Below are 23,207 nucleotides of genomic sequence, written 5' to 3'. Positions count from 1 at the left end.
ATACTGGTGGGTTTTCAACTTAAAGGGCCAGAGTGTTGCCAAAGGGCCAGAGCGTTGCCTATCTCTTTCAAGATGGAAGAGAGCTGGAGAAGAGAGAAAGTAGACCTTAAGATGACAGAACTTGGGTAATAATAAATAACATCAGAAAATGCCAACCCAGGCAACACTGGGTATATATACTAGTGTGTATAAATATAGACTTTAAAAAAAATGCTCCGTTTGTTTCACTAATTTTTGTACTTAGAATGCATACTTTACAGAGTTGGGAGGTTGTGGATGTCTCCATATTGAAGTGCACCACCCATCATTCTGTTAACTATGTTGAAAGAGCTAATGAGAGTTATAGCTTAGCAACATCTAAAAAGATCACAGTTTGACCCAATCCTGTGGTAACTAAAAAACAAAATTCAATAAAACTTGGTTCCACCCAAATTTATGCTACTACTGTTAATTTTCCATTGTTCTGATAAAGTGAGTTAATTTTGTCAGAGTATTAAATTATTACTTAATGAACCCTGACTCACGACTACTTTTGCAACCATACATTTAATGAGTTAAATACAGTTCCGCAAATCTTCATTTTTTCCAGATGTGACATTGCCTTAAACTATTTTTGTTCATAGAGGAAGAACAGAAAGAAAACCTTAAGTACCCTTTGAGTGCAAAACTGGTTTGAAAGGGAAATCAATCTGCCTAGCACATTTCTGGCACGAGTTTCTTATTAAGTTAATATATTTGGAACATTTGATCTCATCCCTTGCATTGTTAAGGCAGATTTACTTTCATCTTTGAAACTGGAGATATCTCAGTGAGATTATCTGACTAAAATAAGGAGTAATAAAGCTGGTCCATTAAAGGCCATGTCAATGAGACAATGCAAGATCACTTCACACATCTAGTTTCTTGACAATTTTAAAGCAAAAAACCTATACATTTATTCTATTATGTATCTTTCTGTGAATTCAGTGGAGCTTAGTCCCAGGCAAGTCGCATAGCGGCATCAATATCTTAGACCCCAGGATATTTTCATACATAGGAAAAACAAAAGGGCATGAAGCCTATATCGTAAGAATTTGTCACAATGGCATTTATGCAATATGAAGTCACTTTTAAATATGGTATGTTCTGTCAGCTCAGCTTCGTCTTACAAAAATCAAAAGAAAGAGACTTCCAAGAGACCCTGTTATAAACAGCCCACTCAGTTCTTGTTTGGCCATAGCTTCTCTGATTCAGTAAAACCATTTGTAATGCCTTCCTCTTATCATACTGCTTTTCACTGCCCTTATTGTGTTGTTTGGGAGTCATTTCATGATGTCTCTGTTTCATTGTTTTGACTTCTAGTGGGAGTTTAGACTTGATTTGCTCTCTGACCCATATATTTGTCCTTTTAGCTGTCCATGGCATTCAGAAAACCCCTCCAGCGCCATATCTCAAATGTCTGAGTTCTTCACTGTCCAGCTTTCAGATTCATACATAGAAATTGAAAAATACTATAGCATGAAATATCCTGACTTTGATATCCTTTGTACTTGAGGAACATATCAATTTCTGTGTAGTTGCCTTTCTGAGTCTTGGTCCTCTTTTGATTTTTTTTTTGTACAAATGCCACCATCAGTGCCATCATCACACAGTTTATATAAATCATATGTGAGATTTTTCCCCTTAATATGTAGCTGTAATTCTGGTTTTGCACCTTCCTTAATTTTCCTCATTAGATATTACAAGTCTTTGATGATTTCTTAAAGAAATAACCCCCCCCCCCCCCCCCGCAGGTGATAGTTGTCCCATATCCTATTATTAAAACCTTCTTCCTGCCCCTTTCCCCCTATTTTATATGTTTTTAATATTTCCATTAATTAAAAAATCATTTAAAAAAGAAATAGCAACTTGCCTTGTGATTGATTTTTTCCCTCCAATTTTTATTCCTGGTGTTTCAGTTTTTCATAATGTCTGCAGCCCAAGATTTTGACGTAATCTATTAAATAATTGGCTGATTTTATTCTGAAATATCAAAGAATTTTGACATTTCAGAATATCAAAAGAATTTTGAGAAATCATGAGACTAGATTTTCTAGTGCCTCTTCCTGAGTCCTGCTCAGTCATCTGGGGTTTCTCATCTATATAAATAAAATGTAATGTTCGTTTGTGGGATTAACATAACTCAAAAACTACTGGACGAATTGACCTCAAATTTGGACACAATACACCTATCAGGCCAATTAGTGACCATCACTCATAAAAACATTGAAAAACACTGCGGAAAGGACGTAAAAAGCCAATAAACAAAAAATACATTAAAGCATGTGCAAAACCACATATATACACAAACACACATATATTCACATAAACACACACAACACATATATACAGACTGGGCCACAGCAACGAGTGGCGGGATGGCTAGTTTCATATATGGTAAAAGTCTTCCCAAACTTTTTGTTGTATGACTAGTTAGCATGCCTGCTTTCTGTGTAAACTCCTTGGATTTTAAGACACTTGCAAACAATATTCCCTTCTGAAGGGTGATTTTAATATTAAATGAATAACTATAGGACTAAGTATTAATTTAGTAAACAGACAAGACAGTAATTTGGATTCTGTGTCACTAAATAGCAGATCTTAATTTATAGCATTGTTTTATAGTCTAACCACCCCAATACTAGGAAGGGATTATTTTAAAAACTTGAAATATATTTACGGTACATGGAGAGAAGCCCCACCATGGGACTTACTCCTAAATTCATATGGCAATATTTTACAACTGAAAAAGGAACTCCAGGATATGAGGCAATGTATTCAAACTACAGGAAAAGAGATTCCACCGTAACATTAGGAAAAACATCCTGACAATAAGAGTTGTTTGACAGTGGCATACATTGCCTCAGAGTGTGATTGTGGCTCCTTCTCTGAAGGATTTTAAACAGGGAATGATGGGTATGACCCTTGTGGTCTCTTCCAATTCTATGATTCTAGGAACCCACGTGTATACACTTTTATGTGATGATACACCCCAAGAACTCAATGGCTCAGATCTTATATGGTTATATGTAGAGTAAGAGAACTCTGCTGTAGCTCCCCATTCATCACTCTGAGGATTCACTGATCGTTCTTTGCCATGATCATTCTTTGACTTGTTAAGGGTGTGATGGGGATCAGAGGGGTTTCTGGTTATGTCCAGATGGCCAGGCACGAATCAAGGACATCCACCAATGTCCACTAGGGTCTTCTGGAATTGTCACAGATCATCTCATTGTTCTGTGCCTGGCTGTGGGAATAAAGCCAGACACTACTCCAATCTCCTCTGCTCTCCAACAGTAAAATAATGATCATTAGGAGCAACCATCACAGTCACAGGGTGAGCCCTGGGGAGGTTTTGATTGTTGCAGTGGGAAGACGGGATTACCAACCTGTGTGATAGCGCATACACCACAACACATACATTGGCATATGGTAGACTTATACAAGGGTATGCCATTATTAGGAAGTAGGCCTGTGCGATTAATGAAAAAAAAGTTTCAATATCCATTATGAAAATCGGGGGTGGGGGAAAATAGTTTCTAAAATGTTTCCAAAATTGGATGGGGCAATATCCTAACTATAACAAATTAACTATTTTTGTTACTTTTCGTTAAGTAATAGTGCCAATGAGTAAACCTCAGGGCTCCTTTCCCCCTCATTGTTAGAATTATTGGCATGAAACTTGCTATGATTATAGAACACATTTACCACTGTTAGCCCATCAAGTTTCAGAATGTTTCACTCATCCACAGATCTTTGGGGAATTTTCAAAGTTTTTGCAAACATTTAAAAAAAAACTACAAGAGCTATCTCCTTGAATTTTCTATACAATGACACAAGATAATGGAATAATTTCCCCCAAGTTTCAGGAATATTCATACATCTACTGATTTTTTGGGATTTTAAAAAAAGTGTTGACAAAACTTTTTTTTAAGAAAAATAAAAAACTGCAGCAGCTATCTCATTGTCTTTCATCAACAGAACTTCAATTTGAGGATTTCCTCCTAGGCCAGCACAGATTTGCTTATTATTATTGAAGTATCAATCAATCATCTTCTTTGTAGATTTAACCGTTTATTGGAACTCTGGCTGCTGCTAGGATGGACATATCTCTCCCCTATCCTAATTGGGGCTTAGGACTGATGCTGAGCAGAATTTTGGTAAATGTAGTTTGCCTTTTGAATTCCCTGCCATAGGGCTCCTCACCTTCCCAAACTACATTTCCCAGAATTCTGTGCTGTCACAGTCTCTTTTCCAATTCACCCAGCTCATCCCACCGTACTGTTTTCCTCTTCTCATGGCAAGAGGCAGCCTATCTCTTTTTAATTTAAAGAGGAATGGCAGCCCTTTTGGATTTGCTTCGCTTGCACTGAAAATGAAACTGACTTCCGAGCATTACAAAATTCAAACAAAAAATAATTGCATAAGTTTTTATTCTTGAGTTTTTGTGTGAGCACTCCCCCCCTCCCCCACACACTCACTTCTTAATATTTGTTTATATATACCAGGGATCCTCAAACTAAGGCCCAGGGGCCGGATACAGCCCTCCAAGGTCATTTACTCGGCCCTCAATCAGGGTCAACATAAGTCTGAAACTACTTGAAAGCACATAACAACAGTCCTATCTCATCAGCCAAAAGCAGGCCCATACTTACCCTTCTAATACTAATAAATTATTTGTTAAAATTGTTAGTATTTTTTGAACTACAAATAAGATATGTGCAGTGTGCATAGGAATTCATAGGTTTCTCCCCCCCCCCCCCCAATTATAACCCGGCCCTCTAGCAGTTTGAGGACTGTGACCTGGTCCCCTGCTTAAAAAGTCTGAGGACCCCTGATATATACAAAACTGATGAATTAGATACGACTTACGATTTAAAAACAAAGATTTGCACATCCGTATTAGGAAGCCAGCCCACAGCAAACTCAGATATTTAGCATAGGTTTGGAGGAAGGTGAAAAAGAAGTTGACTTGGATTTTAGTTTATCCACCTGAAACTTTGGTATTTAATTCACAATAGTTTTAAAGATTCCACAAAGCAAATCTACATGTTATCAAGACATCTCTTTGTAACCAAGCTTCAAGAGGCTCATTCAAGAACATTAGCTCAAACATGACTATGTGGCACACTAGACACCTAGATTTTTTTGGTGGTTTTTGTTCCCAACCACCCACCTACTTCCTTGTCTCTTACCTGACTCGGATGGAATCCATCAACAGGTTCTATTAGCTGCCAAGCCTCTCCTCCCATCTTCTGCAACATTTCCGTGACTGTAAACCAGATAATTATAGAAGATTATGCACCACACGTATAAACATCACATTTACTTCACACAGCATCACAGGCAGTATTTTTAGCAAATGACTGCTGCACATGAAGATTATGATGATTTATATAATATTGTCAAAGCCAATGCTATATTCAATCCTCTTTCCTTCCAGGCAGCATTTAAGCCTTTTCAAGACATTTTATGCAAGAAAAGCTCTGAATATATATGCTGGCAGAATAATTCATATCCAGCCCAGCTCCATGTAAAAATAAGGTTGCAATGAGGCAAACCTTGATGGTTTCAGTACTATGATGAGTTCCAACTAGAGCAAACCCACCGAATTAATGAAAGTTATAGAATATTGACTTAACAGTGGGTCAGCTGGTCTACTCTCATTGCAACTGGCAATACGATTTAAGCCAATACTACTCCAATTTCTGCCTTTTACTTGCTAGGCTTCTCCTCCTTGGTTATTGTCTATGGTTTGCTGCATCTTTCTCAACACAAACATTCAAACTCATTGCTCTCAAAACAGGCAAGTGTAGTCATATGTGATTTTTGGCCCAAAGTATTCAGGTAGGCTATCTCCAGGACTGCATGATTACTAAGAATAAGTAACGTTTCTGAAAAAGTATGAACTTTTAGGTCAGTGTTTCTCAACCTGGGGGTCGGGACCCCTGGGGGGGGGGTCACGAGGGGGTGTCAGAAGGGTCACCAAAGACCATCAGAAAACACAGTATTTTCTGATGGTCATGGGGATTTCATGTGGGAAGTTTGATCCAATTCTATCGTTGGTGGATTTCAGAATGTTCTTTGATTGTAATGAACTATAAATCCCAGCAACTACAACGCCCAAATGCCAAGATCAATTTTCCCCAGACTCCACCAGTGTTCACATTTGGGCATATTGAGTATTCGTGCCAAGTTTGGTCCAGATCCACCATTGCATGAGTCCACAGTGCTCTCTGGATATAGGTGAACTACAACTCCCAAACTCAAGATCAGTGCCCACCAAACCCTTCCAGTGTTTTCCGTTGGTCATGGGAGTTCTGTGTGCCAAGTTTGGTTCAAATCCATCGCTGGCAGAGTTCAGAATGCTCTTTGATTATAGGTGAACTATAAATCCCAGCAATTACAACTCCCAAATGACAAAATCAATCCTCCCCCAACCCCACTAGCATTCACATTTGGGCATCTTGAGTATTTGTGCCCAGTTTGGTCCAGTGAATGAAAATACATCCTGCATATCAGATATTTACATTATGATTTATAACAGTAGTAAAATGACTGTTATGAACTAGCTGCGAAAACAATGTTATGGTTGGGGGTCACCACAACATGAGGAACTGGATGAAGGGGTCGCGGCATTAGGAAGGTTGAGAACCACTGTTTTAGGTAAAATTGATCTCACACCTACCCACTTCGCTCTCTGTGTATATGTGTATGTGCATGCATGCCTTTGCAGGTTATGGAAATAAATATATCCTGGTTGTTTGCTTTCAAGCCATTTCTAACACAGGGTTGTTGTTTTTTTAGCAAGCTTTGTTCCTCTGAGGCATCATATTGTTATCTTTAAAGTGGATTTAAATATAGAAATGGCAGCTTTAAATCTTATTGTCAGTACCAAGTAAAGTATCTCTATGGAGCAATATTTCCTGCCCCTCCCTAAGAACCAATAGAGCCAACATCTCCTGGCACTAAAGTTCTGCAGTTGAAGTGAAGGACAAACATTTTCAGATTGAAGACAATCACCCTTTCTGCTGAAAACAACACATCTGAGTGCACTTCTTGTTTAAAGTAGGACAATCTGATTCAAAGCACCCCCACCAGATGACCATCCATCCTCTGCTTAAAAGTATTCTAAGAAGGAGCCTCCACCACACTTCGGGGCAGAGAGTTCCACTGCTGAACATAGAATCATAGAGTTGAATAGGTTGGGTGAGAATATACAACCCTGCTGTATGCCGTTCCCAATCCTGAACCAGTCTGTTGTTCCATGGTCAGGTCTGACTGTTGCTACTTGGTCTTTATACAGATTCAATCAATACCTACAACCTGTCTATTTATGGCCAACTTTTGCACTAGAACGTACTCTGAGAGGCAGTTTTAATTTTTAGCTTGAATACATCAGATTCCTTGCATGCAAAGAAACTTACCTGAATTCAAACATCCAGCTTACCAATCAAAGATGTCAGTTGAACTCAATACCATAGAAACAGTTTCTAGTTTACAAGAGTTAAATGTAAGCAGAGCCTTAACTGGCCACATAGTTATTTTGTTCCACTGTCGCTTTTTAAAGTTTTAGACTCTATTAAACCTGTGAAAAGAGATCATACTAAAGACTCCAGTAGCTTTAAACTACTGCATCCAGCTGTCTGAACTATTGCTTCTTTCAGCCCAATTAGTTTAATGGGGATTTCAGAATAAAAACATCCATATTTTCAGCCTGAAAGAAACAAATGACGATGAACAGCTTCACCTTAAAAATGTGTTCCAAAATATTGGATGCAGACTAGCCCCTCAATAAATACTTTGATTCCAAAAGTTAGTACCAGAGAGAGAGAGAGAGAGAGAGAGAGAGAGAGAGATTGCTCTTACTGCTAAATATTTCATACTTTGAGACTCCAAAAAGGGTTTGCACCAACTTTAGCAGAACTGGAAAATAGGTCAGTGATTAGAGGAGAAGCAGCTTAGAAGAGAAACTTGACAACCGACACTTCTACTGAGTTGAAACCTTTAATTACAAACATGCTTATAAGGCTGTGAAATACATTGCCAAAGGTCCTGTAGGGGTGTGATTGGACTTTGTTTACCAATGAAAGGAAGCAAATCATATTGATCTCTTGCCTTTGCTTTGCAAATCTGACTGGCTATATTTAGCTCTTCAAAGTAATTTAGCTCATCAGCAATCATGTAATGGCTGCTATAAAATATTAAGAAGGCATTCAGAATTGTTTTGGTTTAAGCAACTGCTCCTTTAATAATTTATTGTAAGTAAATAATAAGTGATTGCATAACTCAGAAAAAGTGATGCTAAGTAATTGAGGTCGGTAAGCCTCAAGGCACGCATATCCTTGGCCGTTGAGAAAGACCTAAAAATGATAGTAAATCTGTACATGCCATTTTCCTTTGACATAGAGCTGGAAGAGACTCCAAGGGCCATCCAGTCCAACCCATTGCCATGCAGGAACACCTAGTCAAAGTCATCCAGCCTCTATTTAATAACTTCTAAAGAAGGAGACTAAACCATGCCCTGAGATAGTATATTTTGCTGCAAAACAGCTCTTACCATCAGAAAGATGGTAAGAGGGATAGCCAATACTCCAGAGGACAGGAGCAGGATTCAAAACGATCTTGACAGATTAGAGAGATGGGCCGAAACTAACAAAATGAAGTTCAACAATGACAAATGCAAGATACTCCACTTTGGCAGGAAAAACGAAATGCAAAGATACAGAATGGGGGACAATGCCTGGCTCGAGAGCAGTACGTGTGAAAAAGATCTCGGAGTCCTTGTGGACAACAAGTTAAACATGAGCCAACAATGTGATGTGGCAGCAAAAAAAGCCAATGGGATTTTGGCCTGCATCAATAGGAGCATAGTGTCTAGATCTAGGGAAGTAATGCTACCCCTCTATTCCGCCTTGGTTAGACCACACCTAGAATATTGTGTCCAATTCTGGGCACCACAATTCAAGAGAGATATTGACAAGCTGGAATGTGTCCAGAGGAGGGCGACTCAAATGATCAAGGGTATGGAGAACAAGCCCTATGAGGAGAGGCTTAAGGAGCTGGGCATGTTTAGCCTGAAGAAGAGAAGGCTGAGAGGAAATATGATAGCCATGTATAAATATGTGAGAGGAAGCCACAGGGAGGAGGGAGCAAGCTTGTTTTCTGCTTCCTTGGAGACTAGGACGTGGAACAATGGCTTCAAACTACAAGAGAGGAGATTCCATCTGAACACGAGGAAGAACTTCCTGACTGTGAGAGCCGTTCAGCAGTGGAACTCTCTGCCCCGGAGTTGGAGGGCCAGATTATAATTTGAAGAAAATATGAATGAATTCCTATGCACACTGCACATATCTTATTTGTAGTGCAAAAAACCACTTAAAAACAATACAATAATTAAAGTGAAGAACAATTTTAACAAATAAAAATGTATTAGTATTTCAATGGGAAGTGTGGGCCTGCTTTTGGCTGATGAGATAGGATTGTTGTTGTGGTTGTGTGCTTTGAAGACATGGGTTGACCCTGAGTGAGCGCTGGGTAAATGACCTTGGAGGGCCATATCCGGCCCTCAGGCCTTAGTTTGAGGACCCCTGTCTATACTTTCTGAGAAGTTATAAAAGGGGCTACAGACCACATGCTCTCTCCTTTTGACTATGTGGCCTGTTGATAGCTGTTTTGTTACAAAAGAAATGCCCTCACCGGCTGGTATAGGGAACAATCACAAAGTTATTTGAAACTGAACCAATAATTTTTTGTACCTGTGTATGCTGAACACATGAAAGTTGTGAGTAAACCAAATATGTTATTTCCATTAAAGTCTACTTTTGTGTTCAATGTGTAGTATCCCAATCGAGAAGCAAAGGCAATGAGGATGTCATGCACACACTTGAGTAAATTCAATCAGGCACATATCCATATAGGCCAGGGATTGGAAAGCTTGCAGAACCCCAGAAAACATGGACAATGGTAAGGAAATGGAAATTGTAGTGTCAAACATCCAGGGAGTAAAACGTTTCCCACATTTGACAGTGTCCTGCATGTATCTCTCCTGAGTCAAAGTCTTGTTTTTGAACTTTAAACTCAGTCTGGAGTATTTCCAACCCAATACAACTTGAGAGATAAATCTCACATTGGCTACAAGTTTTACCCACTGATTCTATCATTTTCTGTAGCTACAAATGTGAAAGCAGCTTAACCACAACTGCGACCACTGAGATAAGTACTGGAATTGCAGAGGCCATTGATGCATGTGGGATTCTGAGAGCTGCAATCCAAAAATGTTGGCACTTCTAAACTACCTCACTGAAGAATTGCTGAAGTGGCAGATGCTGATCATTGCTTACAGTCTTGTTATTCCGAGGTTGAATGGATTCTTGCTCCAATTACCATGATTTATTTCATGTCTTTCTCCTGATTTGCTGCCGCCCTTTCCTCTTTCTCAAAGTCCTCCTCCTAATTTAAGGCTAGGACTAAGGTCAAAATCCAGTGCTCTGCCTTCCACCAATGTACCCCTGCTGCAGCTTTTAAAGCAAAGGTTCAGAGAGGGAGAGACCACTCAATACTACTGTACCAGAAAGAGGACTTATGGCCTCCACTTCATAAATATATCAAGATATATATTATATCATTATGTTCACTTTGCACAGCAGATGATGGAGCTGAACGTCTGCTAGCTCAAGCACAGCCCAATCTCTGAACTATCTGAAACATCTACACAGTGTGTATGTGTGCGCATTTCGAAGAAGACCTACAAGCCGCTCTAAACACCTTCACAGAAGCATACGAGAAGCCTGAGCTGTCATTGAACATCAAGAAAACCAAAGTGCTCTTCCAGCAGTCACCAGCCAATCCCTCTCCAATGCCAGAAATACAGCTTAATGGTGTAACATTAGAAAATGTTGATCATTTCCGCTACCTTGGCAGCCACCTCTCCACAAAAGTCAACATTGACACTGAAATACAACACTGCCTGAGCTCTGCAAGTGCAGCATTTTTCCGAATGAAGCAGAGAGTGTTTGAGGACCGGGACATCTGTAGGGATACCAAGTTGCTTGTTTATAAAGCTATTGTTCTCCCAACTCTGCTTTATGCCTGCAAGACATGGACAGACTACAGACGTCACATGCAACTCCTGGAATGATTCCATCAGCACTGCCTCTGGAAAATTCTGCAAATCTCTTGAGAAGACAAGTGGAGAAATGTCACAGAGACACTGAGAACTGGGAAGCCCTGGTCCTTGAGCGTTCCAGCTGGAGGTCAGTTGTGACCAGCAGTGCTGTAGAATTTGAAGAGGCACAAATGGAGGGCAAAAGAGAGAAACGTGCCAAGAGGAAGGCGCATCAAGCCAACCCTGACTGAGACCACCTTCCACCAGGAAACCAATGCCCTCACTGTGGGAGAAGATGCAGATTAAGAATAGGGCTCCACAGTCACCTACGGACCCACCAGTACACTGATCTTGGAAGACTATCCTACTCGGACAACAAGGGATCACCTAACTTAGTATGTGTACATAAATAGGTATACAGGGGTATACAGGTAAAGTATTTCTGATCTAGAATTCCAAAATCTAAAATACTCCAAAATCCCAAACTGCCCATGTTGGTGGTTGATAGGCATGTGCAATCCATGGTTCTAAATGGTTTTTAAGTACTTACAAAACTAAAGTTCTGGTGGTGAAAACTAGGGGGAGCTGGTGTTTTGCTTCTACAGTGTTGCTAAAGTTCTGGTGGTGAAAATTTCAGAACTCTAACAAAACTTTCAAAATTTCATTATAAATGGCAGTTCCTAATTGGTTCTGTCATAAAAATCATCAAGAATGAAATAATAATGAAATTTTGAAAGTTTTGTTAGAGTTCTGAAATTTTCACCACCAGAACTTTAGCAACACTGTAGAAGCAAAGCACCAGCGCCCCCTAGTATTCACCACCAGAATTTTAGTTTTGTAAGTGCTTTAGAACCATTTAGAAGCATGGATTGCACATGCCTAGTGGCTGAAAGTGTGATACCTTTGTTTTCAGGATATGTGCCTAAAGGTTTCATGAAATACAAATGCATTTTAAGTTTAGACTTAGGTCCCATCTCCAGTATTTCAAAATCTGAAAGAAAATATGAAATATGGAAAACCAGAAGTTTGGATAAGTGATACTCAACCTTTATAATACAGTAAACTTGCCTGCAGATTATTATAAAAAATCACTACTGGATAAAGGATTGAGATATATCTACTAGAGTACATCATTAAAGGATTAAGCACAATTGATATTTCTAATGAGATGTTTTTTCAGTCCTCAAAGACGTCCTTAGAATATGCATCAGGGTTAAGTACCCTGGACTTTTTATGAACAAACCCTGGGAACAGCTTTGAGTATCATAAGGTGTCTTTTGACATCAGATGCTTTTCTCTTCTTTCCACTACCCTTCAGCAACATGAAATGAAAATACCTTTAATGCAAGTAGACATCATATCTTTCTCAAGTGATGCATGTTGAACAGCTGGTTATTCAACTACTACATTAACTTACTTTCTTTGATTGGGTAATCCATGTAGAAAACATCAAAATTAGTAAATTTCTCAAGTTTTGCTATTTCTTTCAGAACATTGGAAAGCTGCGAGGCTCTCTAGAAAAAAAAAGAGAAAAGAAATCCATAATAAATATACTTTATTGCTAGGAGAACGCTTAACCTTCTGTTGTGACCAGTATTCAGATCAGGTAACCATAATATAAACAGTAAAACAACAGTTGAGCACTTCAGCTTCTGTGCAGGGAAAATAATGATGTTCAAAAAAAATGGTGATGTACAAAATGGCTTTTGCAAATCAGCTTAAAAATGACTTGCAAAAATCAGCTTTCTACGAAGTAACTCATCTTATTTATAAATATGCTATTTAAAACAATGGTGTGACATATCAGAACTTGGAAAAGTTACTAGGAGCTGCAATTACAAAAGTATTTATTTGTTGTGTCAGAGCAACCAGTCCATTATATTACATTTCTAACAGAACAAAGCAAACAAACAGAAAAATACAAAACTTGTGAGCTTGGTAGTTGGTTAAATGTCCTTTGACCAGTATCTGCCCACTTGGAGTGCTTCCAGTGTTGCTGCAAGAAGGTCCTCCATTGTGCATGTGGCAGGGCTCAGGGTGCATTGTAGCAGGTGGTCAGTGGTTTGCTCTTCTCCACACTCGCGTGTCGAGGATTCCACTTTGTGGCCCCATTTCTGAAGGTTGGCTCTGCATCTCGTGGTGACAGAGCACAGTCTGTTCAGTGCCTTCCAAGTCACCCAGTCTTCTGTGTACCCAGGAGGGAGTCTCTCATTTGGTATCAGCCATTGGTTGAGGTGCTGGGTTTGAGCCTGCCACTTTTGGACTCTCGCTTGCTGAGGTGTTCCAGTGAGTGTCTCTGTAGATCTTAGAAAACTATGTCTAGATTTAAGTCGTTGACGTGCTGGCTGATACCCAAACAGGGGATGAGCTGGAGATGTCTCTGCCTTGGTCCTTTCACTATTGGCTGCTACTTCCCAGCGGATGTCAGGTGGTGCAATACCGGCTAAACAGTGTAATTTCTCCAGTGGTGTAGGGCGCAGACACCCTGTGATAATGCGGCATGTCTCATTAAGAGCCATATCCACTGTTTTAGTGTGGTGAGATGTGTTCCACACTGGGCATGCATACTCAGCAGCAGAGTAGCACAGTGCAAGGGCAGATGTCGTCACTGTATCTGGTTGTGATCCCCAGGTTGTGCTAGTCAGCTTTCGTATGATATTGTTTCTGGCACCCACTTTTTACAAAAGTAATTTTTCAAAACTCTAGGGGTGCTTCCAGATTATGGTTTTAATAGGTAGGACAAAAAAATCCCGGGACCTGAGAGCAGATCCACACACAGACCTGTTGGTCCCGGGATTTACACCTGAGACATCCAGACTTGCTGCTTTGTTCCAGGATTTTGAAGCCCACCAGAAATTTCAGGACACCTACCAGAAATTTCAGTGTTTTTTCTTTTTTAAAAAATCTTTAAATGCACAGATGCAAATATGAGTTCATATGAGTTTGTTCCTGGGTCATACCTATCTGTTCTTCTTTTCTTTTATTCTGAAGAGATGGTGAAAGTTGACTAGAGGGTGAAAACTTTGTCCTGGCAAGAGAAACTTTGTCCTCCATATGATGAATGAAGTTAGTGGAGCAGGACCACTAATTTCAAAGTCAGGAATACACTATTAAATAGGAAGTAACACATTCAAGCCAGGAACAGAACTTCATCATTATTATTCAGAGGCTGCATGGCCATCTGTCCAGGCAGGTTTGGTTGTGTACTTGTGCCTGGGAACAACGGGGGGGGGGGGGGTGTTCCTGGGTTATACATGTCTGTTCCTCATTGCTTTTATCATAAAACATGGGGAAAGTTGATTACATGGAAAAACCTTTTTGTGTGTGTCACAAACTTCATTAAATGTGTGAAGGATTAAGTTTCTCTTGCCAGGATAAAGTTTTTACCCTCTAGTCAACTGTTGTCATGTTTTTAGGATACAACCAATCAAGAACTGGCAAACCAACATAAAAACCCTGTATTTTCCAAGAGATTCAAATATCCACATTTTCTGGAGAACCAAGATATTCCCAAAACTGAAGCAGTAGTAGTAGTAGTAATTTTATTGATTAGCCCTTAGGCCATATCACAATAAGAAACAGAACAACAAGGCCTGACAAGACCTGATCACACTCCACGTAGAAAGTTAAAATAAGACACATAATAATACAGTAAATACATATGATAAGACATGATAAAACTGATAAACTGATCAAGCTGAGTATATACATCATATTTCATTATCACCCCTACAATTTACCCCAATCAGCCCTACATATGTGGTTCGGGTTGCAGCTAAACGTCAAAAAAACCAAGATTATGGCAACAAGAATGATTGACAACTGGAAAATAGAGGGAGAAACCGTGGAGGCTGTGACAGACTTTGTATTTCTAGGTGCAAAGATTACTGCAGATGCAGACTGTGGCCAGGAAATCAGAAGACGCTTACTTCTTGGGAGGAGAGCAATGTCCAGTCTCGATAAAATAGTGAAGAGTAGAGACATCAGACTGGCAACAAAGATCCGCCTAGTCAAAGCCATGGTATTCCCTGTAGTCACCTACGGATGTGAGAGCTGGACCTTAGGGAAGGCTGAGCGAAGGAAGATCGATGCTTTTGAGCTGTGGTGTTGGAGGAAAGTGCTGAGAGTGCCTTGGACTGCGAGAAGATCCAACCAGTCCATCCTCCAGGAAATAAAGCCTGACTGCTCACTGGAGGGAAAGATACTAGAGACAAAGTTGAAGTACTTTGGCCACATCATGAGGAGACAGGAAAGCCTAGAGAAGACAATTATGTTGGGGAAAGTGGAAGGCAAAAGGAAGAGGGGCCGACCAAGGGCAAGATGGATGGATGGCATCCTTGAAGTGACTGGACTGACCTTGAGGGAGCTGGGGGTGGTAACGGCCGACAGGGAGCTCTGGCGTGGGCTGGTCCATGAGGTCACGAAGAGTCGGAGACGACTGAACGAATGAACATGTGGTTCTCAGACGTATTGTTTTGCTTAAGTACAGAGCTGTTTTATACGTTATTTTTGGGTCTTGGCCACACATAAAATATGTTGTTCTGATGTGAGAATCCCAATACATTGTCCGTTTGATATATGGACCAAGGTGGAAGTCTCTCACCTTTTGATACAATTTGCAATCAAACAATATGTGTGCCATATCCTCAATTTCAGGTGCCCCGCAGATACAACTCCGTTCATTATAAGGGATGCTGTTAAATCTCCCGTATCTAACCATTGTCTCAAGCTGATCAAATCTGGCTCGCGTGAATACCTCCCTGAGATGTTTTGGTATTTGCATTTTTAGGTAATTAGCAGTTTGAAAGGTACGTTTATATTGACTCAGCCATTCCCAAAGCTGAAAATCTCATGTTTTTAGAGCTTTGTAGCAATTCCTCCCATGTTTTCAGGGGATGTTGTTTGGCCATACACCATTTTGTACTGGGAACTCCTGGGATACAGATACTATGTGGATATTCTATAATGTAAACATGGACCTATAGTAACCAGATCTACAATAGCTTATGCTGGGAAACTATTTTTTTTCATAATTGATCTCAAAGTTGCTACAAGACTCCTTCATATCTATGTTTTGCTGAAACAGAGCAAAACAGTTATGGGGGTAAACAAAACAGACATTATTGTGTGTTTGGCTGCTCTATTTGTTGTCATCGCTCTCAGTTTTTAAAAGCAAATAAACAAACAGACAATGTTTTTCTTATCACAGAGGATTGCAACAATTCCCAAAATCAACATCAACATTAGATTCTTAGCCTGGTGTGTGTGTTACATTTTCCCCCAGAGTATACCGCTATTCCACCCCCACTGCCACCAAAGAAAACCTCAGGGGAACTATATGGTTCTATATTTGCTGTTTGTACTTTATTCCCTGGGCCATTCCTCCTTCTCACTGCCTGGAGGAGAAAGGGAGAACAGAATTCTTCATGCTCTTATTAAGATTTTCAGAACATTGCTCCTTCAAAAAAGAAACCTATTTTGCCAAGTTACCTATTTTTGTAAGAGCTGAATGAGGTACTTTTAGCTTATTACAAGAAGTAGCGTAAGTTTGGATCTCTTCATGACTGCCATACTTCACAATACATGCAGAAGTGGAGCATCTGTTTGCAAGGACCTCCATGTCAAGCTTTCTTGCAAGTGGGCAGCACAGTAAACACTAAGACCTTCTTTGTGGTGTATAGGCAAGGCTTTCAAACATACAGAACATATATAAACTTGATAATTTGTGCTGCACCTTGCTCTTGAAAAAATAAGAATCTATAGTCTACTCACAGACTACAGGTATTTGTAACAAATGGCACGCAACCTGTGCATCTTAAACTAAATCAAAACCATCTAGTTGAATGGTTTACAACCTTTCATCTGCAAGATGTTTTTGACTTAACTCCTAGAAGTGTTAATTGGAGCTAGAAGTTGAAGTATAAATTATCTAGAGGACCAAAGACTAAAAAACCAGTGCTTTAGGCCAGGGATCCTCAAACAAAGCCCCGGGGGCCGGATACGACCCTCCAAGGTCATTTGCCCGGCCCTCACTCAGGGTCAACCTAAGTCTGAAACGACTTGAAAGCACACAGCAGCAACAGCAACAATCCTATCTCATCAGCCAAAAGCAGGCCCACATTTCCCATTGAAATACTAGTAAGTTTATATTTGTTAAAATTGTTCTTCATTTTAATTATTGTATTGCTTTTAAGTGTATTATGCACTACAAATAAGATATGTGTAATGTGCATAGGAATTCATTCATGTTTTTTTTCAAATTATAATCTGACCCTCCAACAATTTGAGGGACTGTGACCTGGCCCTCTGTTTACAAAGTTTGAGTTCTCCTGTTTTAGACAATGGACCTTATTAGAAATCAGGAAACCTGTTTTCTTGAATAGCAGTAGTATATCAACCAACAGCAGTACTCCTCTTTTGCTTACAAAAAGTCCAAGGACTTTCTGTAAAAATACGGATAGCTACACAATAGTTTTTGTATTAAATGTACCTCTGCAGTCAAGTCCCTGAGCGTGTTGTTTGAAGACATCCAGCCATTGCATGGATTGATCTGTATAAATGTGGAGAAACATTGTTTTAACTATTGTTTTTAGCTGTGCAAAAATGGGTGAGAAACAGAACAATATCAGGTGAATAGTTGGACAAGATACTAAAAACATCGCAATGATCTGCCATTTGGATAAATGGAAGAGCTTTTCACATACCATTACATTTATGAGACCTTTAGACCAGAAACATAAAATGAATAAAGACAATGCAGACGGGTAACAGATAGTCAGGAAACCATTGCTCTGATAATGTATTTACATAACAATAGTCTATTATTCTTTTATAATGAACTAGCTGTCCCCACATGAGGAGCTGGAGCTAATAGAGGGAGCTCATCCGCCTCTCCCCGGATTCGAACCTGTGACCTGTCGGTCTTCAGTCCTGCCGGCACAAGGGTTTAAACCACTGCGCCACCAGGGGCTCCCTTCTCCTGCAGTGAGGGCATTGGTTTCCAGGTGGAAGGCAGTCCCAGTCGGAGTTGGCTTGACGCGCCTTCCTCTTGGCATGTTTCTCTCTTTCGCCCTCCATTCATACCTCTTCAAATTCTGCAGCACTGCTGGTCACAGCTGACCTCCAGCTGGAGCATTCAAGGGCCAGGGTTTCCCAGTTCTCAGTGTCTATGCCAGAGTTTTTAAGGTTGGCTTGGAGCCCATCTTTAAATCTCTTTTCCTGTCCACCAACATTCCATTTTCCATTCTTGAGTTTGGAGTAGAATAACTGATTTGGGAGATGGTGGTTGGGCATCTGGACAATGTGGCCAGTCCAGCTGAGTTGATGGTGGAGGACCATGGCTTCAATGCTGGTGGTCTTTGCTTCTTCCAGCACGATGACGTTTGTCCGCTTGTCTTCCCAGGAGATTTGCAGGATTTTTCGGAGGCAACACAGATGGAATCATTCTTGGAGTTGCATGTAACGTCTGTAGATAGTAGGCTTGGGCGGTTTCGTTCGTTAATTTCGTAATTCGTTATTAATTCGTATTTAAATTAGCTTACAATCCGATATTGAGCCATGCAGGACTACTGTGAGGAGTAATTAAAAATCGAAACATTTTTTCCAATTTATTTTGTATTGTTTTGTAATTGTTTCTTAATTGTTTCAAAATTGTTTCAAAATTGTTTCAAAATTGTTTCAAAATTGTTTCGTAATTATTTCCGTATGTCTGGTGCAAGTTTTATAGCTGTTGTTTGTTTTATCAGTGATAAAAAAATAAATTATCACACCAACAGTCAACAACAGAGGGAGAGGGAAGCTTCAGAAGTTCCCCCTGTCCCATCTGGAGGGTTTTTTAGCATATTGCGCAATCGTGTCCGCCATTAACGAATCGATTTGTAATTTTACGAAATTTCGTATATTTCGAACTTTTTTAAAGGAAAATTTCGGAATTCTTTAAAAAAACAAAACGCAAGGGCCCCCTAAAAACGAAACGAGTTTAGAACCAAATTTTTCCGTGGTTACCCAAGCCTACTATCTATCTTTCTATCTATCTATCTATCTATCTATCTATCTATCTATCTATCTATCTATCGTATCTGTCTGTCTATCTATCTATCTATCTATCTATCTATCTATCTATCTATCTTAAACAATGTATTCAATTGCAGAGGCGCATGTTGTGAATGGCAACCAGATCATAGGCAGTGAAGTCTTAGTGAATTTCATTCCAATCGAGGCAAGGCATTAATCTGTCATCCTGTACCTGAGTCTGAGAGACCATAATAACCAAGAAGTTAAAAAACTTTTCCTGAATCTCAGATGTGAGACATGGGCTTAAAGAAAGTATTTTCCCCCCTATGGTGTTCAATGAGACTTTACTGCCTGCACTTGGACTGCAGCTCACAACATTCACCTCTGCAACTGAACAGTCTTTCCAAGTAGTTGAGAACTCTCTTAGCTGAGAACTTCTCCATTGCCATGTCTGAACTGCATTGTTTTTCCTTTTCCTTTAAGAGCACCCCAATCAATTCCATGTTATAGTGTGTGTGTGAGAGTGTATGTCAACTAACTGGCAAGGCAAAAGAAGAAAAACTGAAGAGAAGAGGAAACAGACAAAAGTTAAAACAGTTTTGTAATTTGATCTCTCGCCATGATCAGGTGGTACGAGGAAATATCCCAATGCTAATAGACTGCGCTTTTGCCTTCTTGAGAATGCTTACTTATCTATACATTTAAAGCTTTGTTTAGTTCCATGCTGAACATTCACATCAAAAATGCAACAGAAAGTGTCATGTTTGACTATTTTTCATCTTTTCCCCCAAATCTAATAGAGTAGAATATCTAGGCAACTTACCCGAAGGCAACTGAGAAATGAATAAAATTGTTCGTATGTGACGTCTTTGTTCAGCTGGCCTGGAAAAGAGAAATCTGACAATCACAGAACCTATCATGATCCTTACAGGATGTGATACCTTATAAGGAGGCTACTTGATATATTATCTACACTGTACAGTTATAGCAGTTTCATGATGCTTTTACTGCCACACCTCATCCTATGAGATTTGCAGTGTGGTGAACTACGCTTTGCTAAAAAGCTCTTGCCCAGTTTCCTGAACACTCTTACAGAAAATTCTAAGTATTTCACCAAATTACAAACCCTTGGATTTCAAAAGATGGTGTCATGACAGCTAAAGAGGTTCAGACCTCATATTGTGTACAATCAGGTGTCAGCCAATCTTGCCATCACGGGTAGCAGTGGCCATCTTTATGGTTATCATATACACAGTATAGTCCACATGCAGCTTCTGCTTCTTTAGGCAGATTTCATTACAAATATGTACAAGCCCAGCTTTTCAACACTGTAAGTAACATTGTACATACAACCTAGTATTTATTTCAGGGTAACTATAGTGGTGCGGAGTAAGTAACATTACCCATAATAACCATAGACAATGGCTTAATAAGCATTTACGCTTTTCTTTGGTCTCATTCCTATGTTATTTATGTAAAGTAAAGGTAAAGATTTTCCCCGGACATTAAGTCCAGTCGTGTCCGACTCTAGGGGTTGGTGCTCATCTCTATTTCTAAGCAAAAGAGCCAGCGTTGTCCGTAGACACCTCCAAGGTTATGTGGCCAGCATGACTGCATGGAGCGCCATTATCTTCCCACCGGAGCGGTACCTATTGATCTACTCACATTTGCATGTTTTTGAACTACTAGGTTGGCAGAAGCTGGGACTAACAGCAGGAGCTCACCCCGCTCCCCAAATTCAAGCCTGTGACCTTTTGGTCAGCAAGTTCATCAGCTCAGTGCTTTAACCCACTGGGCCATCTATTTTTATTTTACTTGATTGGTTTATTTATTTTTGTGATGTTATTTTGTTGTTTATATTTTATGTTGTTGTAATGTATCGCTGGGATGGCCTCATGTAAGCTGCTCCGAGTCCCCTTTGGGGAGATGGTGGCGGGATATAAATAAAGATGATGATGATTATTATCATTATTATCTATGTAACTGAGTTGAAAAAGAAAGTACTATAAACTGTCTCACACAGCACATCTGGATTACATGGATGTTGTGCCCAAACAGCTGTGTAACCAGCCATCATGAGTTCCAACAGCATCCTTACTTGTGTCCTATTGCATGTATTTATTATTATTATTATTATTATTATTATTATTATTTATTATTATTATTATTATTATTATTATTATTTCCAACATTTTTACCCCGCCCTTCTAAACTCCTTGGGGGACTCAGGGCGGCTTACAATTGGCAATAATTCAATGCCACATCATAAAATACAGAATAACAAATATAACAATTAAACATGAACATTAATAAATAAACATTAAAACCGTATACTTAAATTCTGATTAGCTATTGCCCGTATGGTGGCTGTTTAGCTAGCCATCAACTAATGATTACTCCGCTTAACTTATCCAGACCCTCTTCCATGCCATAGTCAAACATTATCAATTGTCCTTTAACCTGATTGCCCGAAGGCCTGGTCCCACAGCCACGTTGTAACCTTTTTTCTAAAGGTGAGGAGGGATGACGATGACCTAATTTCCCCGGGGAGCAAATTCCACAGGCTGGGGGCCACCACCGAGAAGGCCTTGTCCCTCGTCCCCGCCAAGCATGTTTGAGACACAGGCGGGGCCGAGAGCAGGGCCTCCCCAGAAGATCTTAAACTCCGAGGTGGGACGTAGAAGGAGATACGTTCGGACAGGTACGCTGGACCGGAGCCATATGGGGTTTTATAGGTCAAGACCTATAATCCAAGTAATCCAAGTAACACAATAGTTTTCAAGGGCCATATGATTTTGAAAAAGAAAAAAAAACCAACACAATTATGCAGCAATTTCAACAACTAGGTAACTCTTTCAATAGGCTCTGATTTTCATGTTATTGCCATGTATGATTCCTTCAAGTAACTTGTGTTTCGTTACTCCTTTACCTACAGGCAAAAGATTTTAGCCAGGAGATCATGCAAATAAATATGACAACTAAGTCAGATTTCAAAAATAGCATTTGTTTCAGACCAAAAGTATAGACTGTTTTTCTGTTACCTTGCATGTGTACACCTCTCTTCCTCTACCTTCAGCCAACTGCGTTAGCAAGAGGCCTGAATTACATAATAGTCAGTTCAAATCTCAAGGGTGACTGACTGATGTTTTACCCATTAACAAGCCTTTCACTCTCCAAAACAAATGCAGCCATTTCACATCAAGAAGGAAGATTGAAGGTGACTGTGTAGATTCACGGTTTTTGGTTTTTGTACCTCAGATAGGCTGGTTGTAAAGTGGAAATAATATCTTCTGTCAAACAGCAAATCCTTACCCTCCCTTGTGGAAGAAGTTAATTTAAGTATTGTTAAATACACAACTTTCCCATAACTTGTTTCATATGGGTTAAGGTCGTAAATGTGGATTGTTATTGTTCATTCTCATAAAGACAATTGGATATCTAGGTCACTGCTGCTTAAACTGTGGGTCCCTATCTGAAATGGGGTCTGCTATGGGTCCCTATCCCAAATGGAGTCTGCTTAGCTCAATGTTGGAATCCTGAAAAATTTGGCAATGGTAAAAGGTTTCTGAACACCACCTAGTGACTGTTTTAGGCATTACATGACTCTGTTGTGCTGTGTTTTCAGTAGACTCTGCAGATGATGCTTCAGCTGTACTTCATAAAAAATAAACAGCAGCAACAAGAACAACAAAAATGCAGGGGAGGGAGAGAATGAAGAGAAGAAGGCATATTTACCAAGAGGATGGTATCTCTTATGCAAGTTATCCCACAGGAAGCGGCCATCCACCAAGCCAATTAAAATTACATGGCTCCCTTTTGGAAGACGGCTGTCTAGATGACGCAGAGTCTGCAAAACACTGCTGCGCATTTTCTCCGGTTGTGTCATGTGTTTCACTGTGTCAGGATGCCTATGAAGGAAAAAGTACATACTTGACTCCTGCTTGGGTATGCTTTCACAACCTTTATAAGCTTGCTACTTGGGGTACCAGACTGAGACTATATATTAGGCTTACAAGGTTTTGAACCAACTGTCTGATTTTTGCTGTACTAGCCATTTAGCAAAACTGAA

At 39.8% G+C, this 23,207-nt stretch overlaps 1 protein-coding gene across 1 annotated transcript in view; it reads right to left on the bottom strand.

Annotated features, from left to right (window-relative positions):
- The window catches only part of AOAH (acyloxyacyl hydrolase), a 105,970-nt gene that overhangs the window by 2,677 nt on the left and 80,086 nt on the right, over positions 1–23,207 (bottom strand). Inside the window, exons 16-20 of the mRNA XM_067470183.1 lie at positions 22,874–23,046; positions 19,962–20,020; positions 17,616–17,675; positions 12,543–12,639; positions 5,214–5,290 (exon numbers count right to left, since the gene is read on the bottom strand). Coding sequence (XP_067326284.1) covers positions 5,214–5,290; positions 12,543–12,639; positions 17,616–17,675; positions 19,962–20,020; positions 22,874–23,046 — 466 coding nt within the window. The remainder of the gene's footprint in view (positions 1–5,213; positions 5,291–12,542; positions 12,640–17,615; positions 17,676–19,961; positions 20,021–22,873; positions 23,047–23,207) is intronic.

This window comes from Anolis sagrei, chromosome 6, assembly GCF_037176765.1.
Source record: "Anolis sagrei isolate rAnoSag1 chromosome 6, rAnoSag1.mat, whole genome shotgun sequence".
Taxonomy (NCBI): Eukaryota; Metazoa; Chordata; class Lepidosauria; order Squamata; family Dactyloidae; genus Anolis; species Anolis sagrei.
This window is presented reverse-complemented; position numbering and strand designations above follow the sequence as displayed.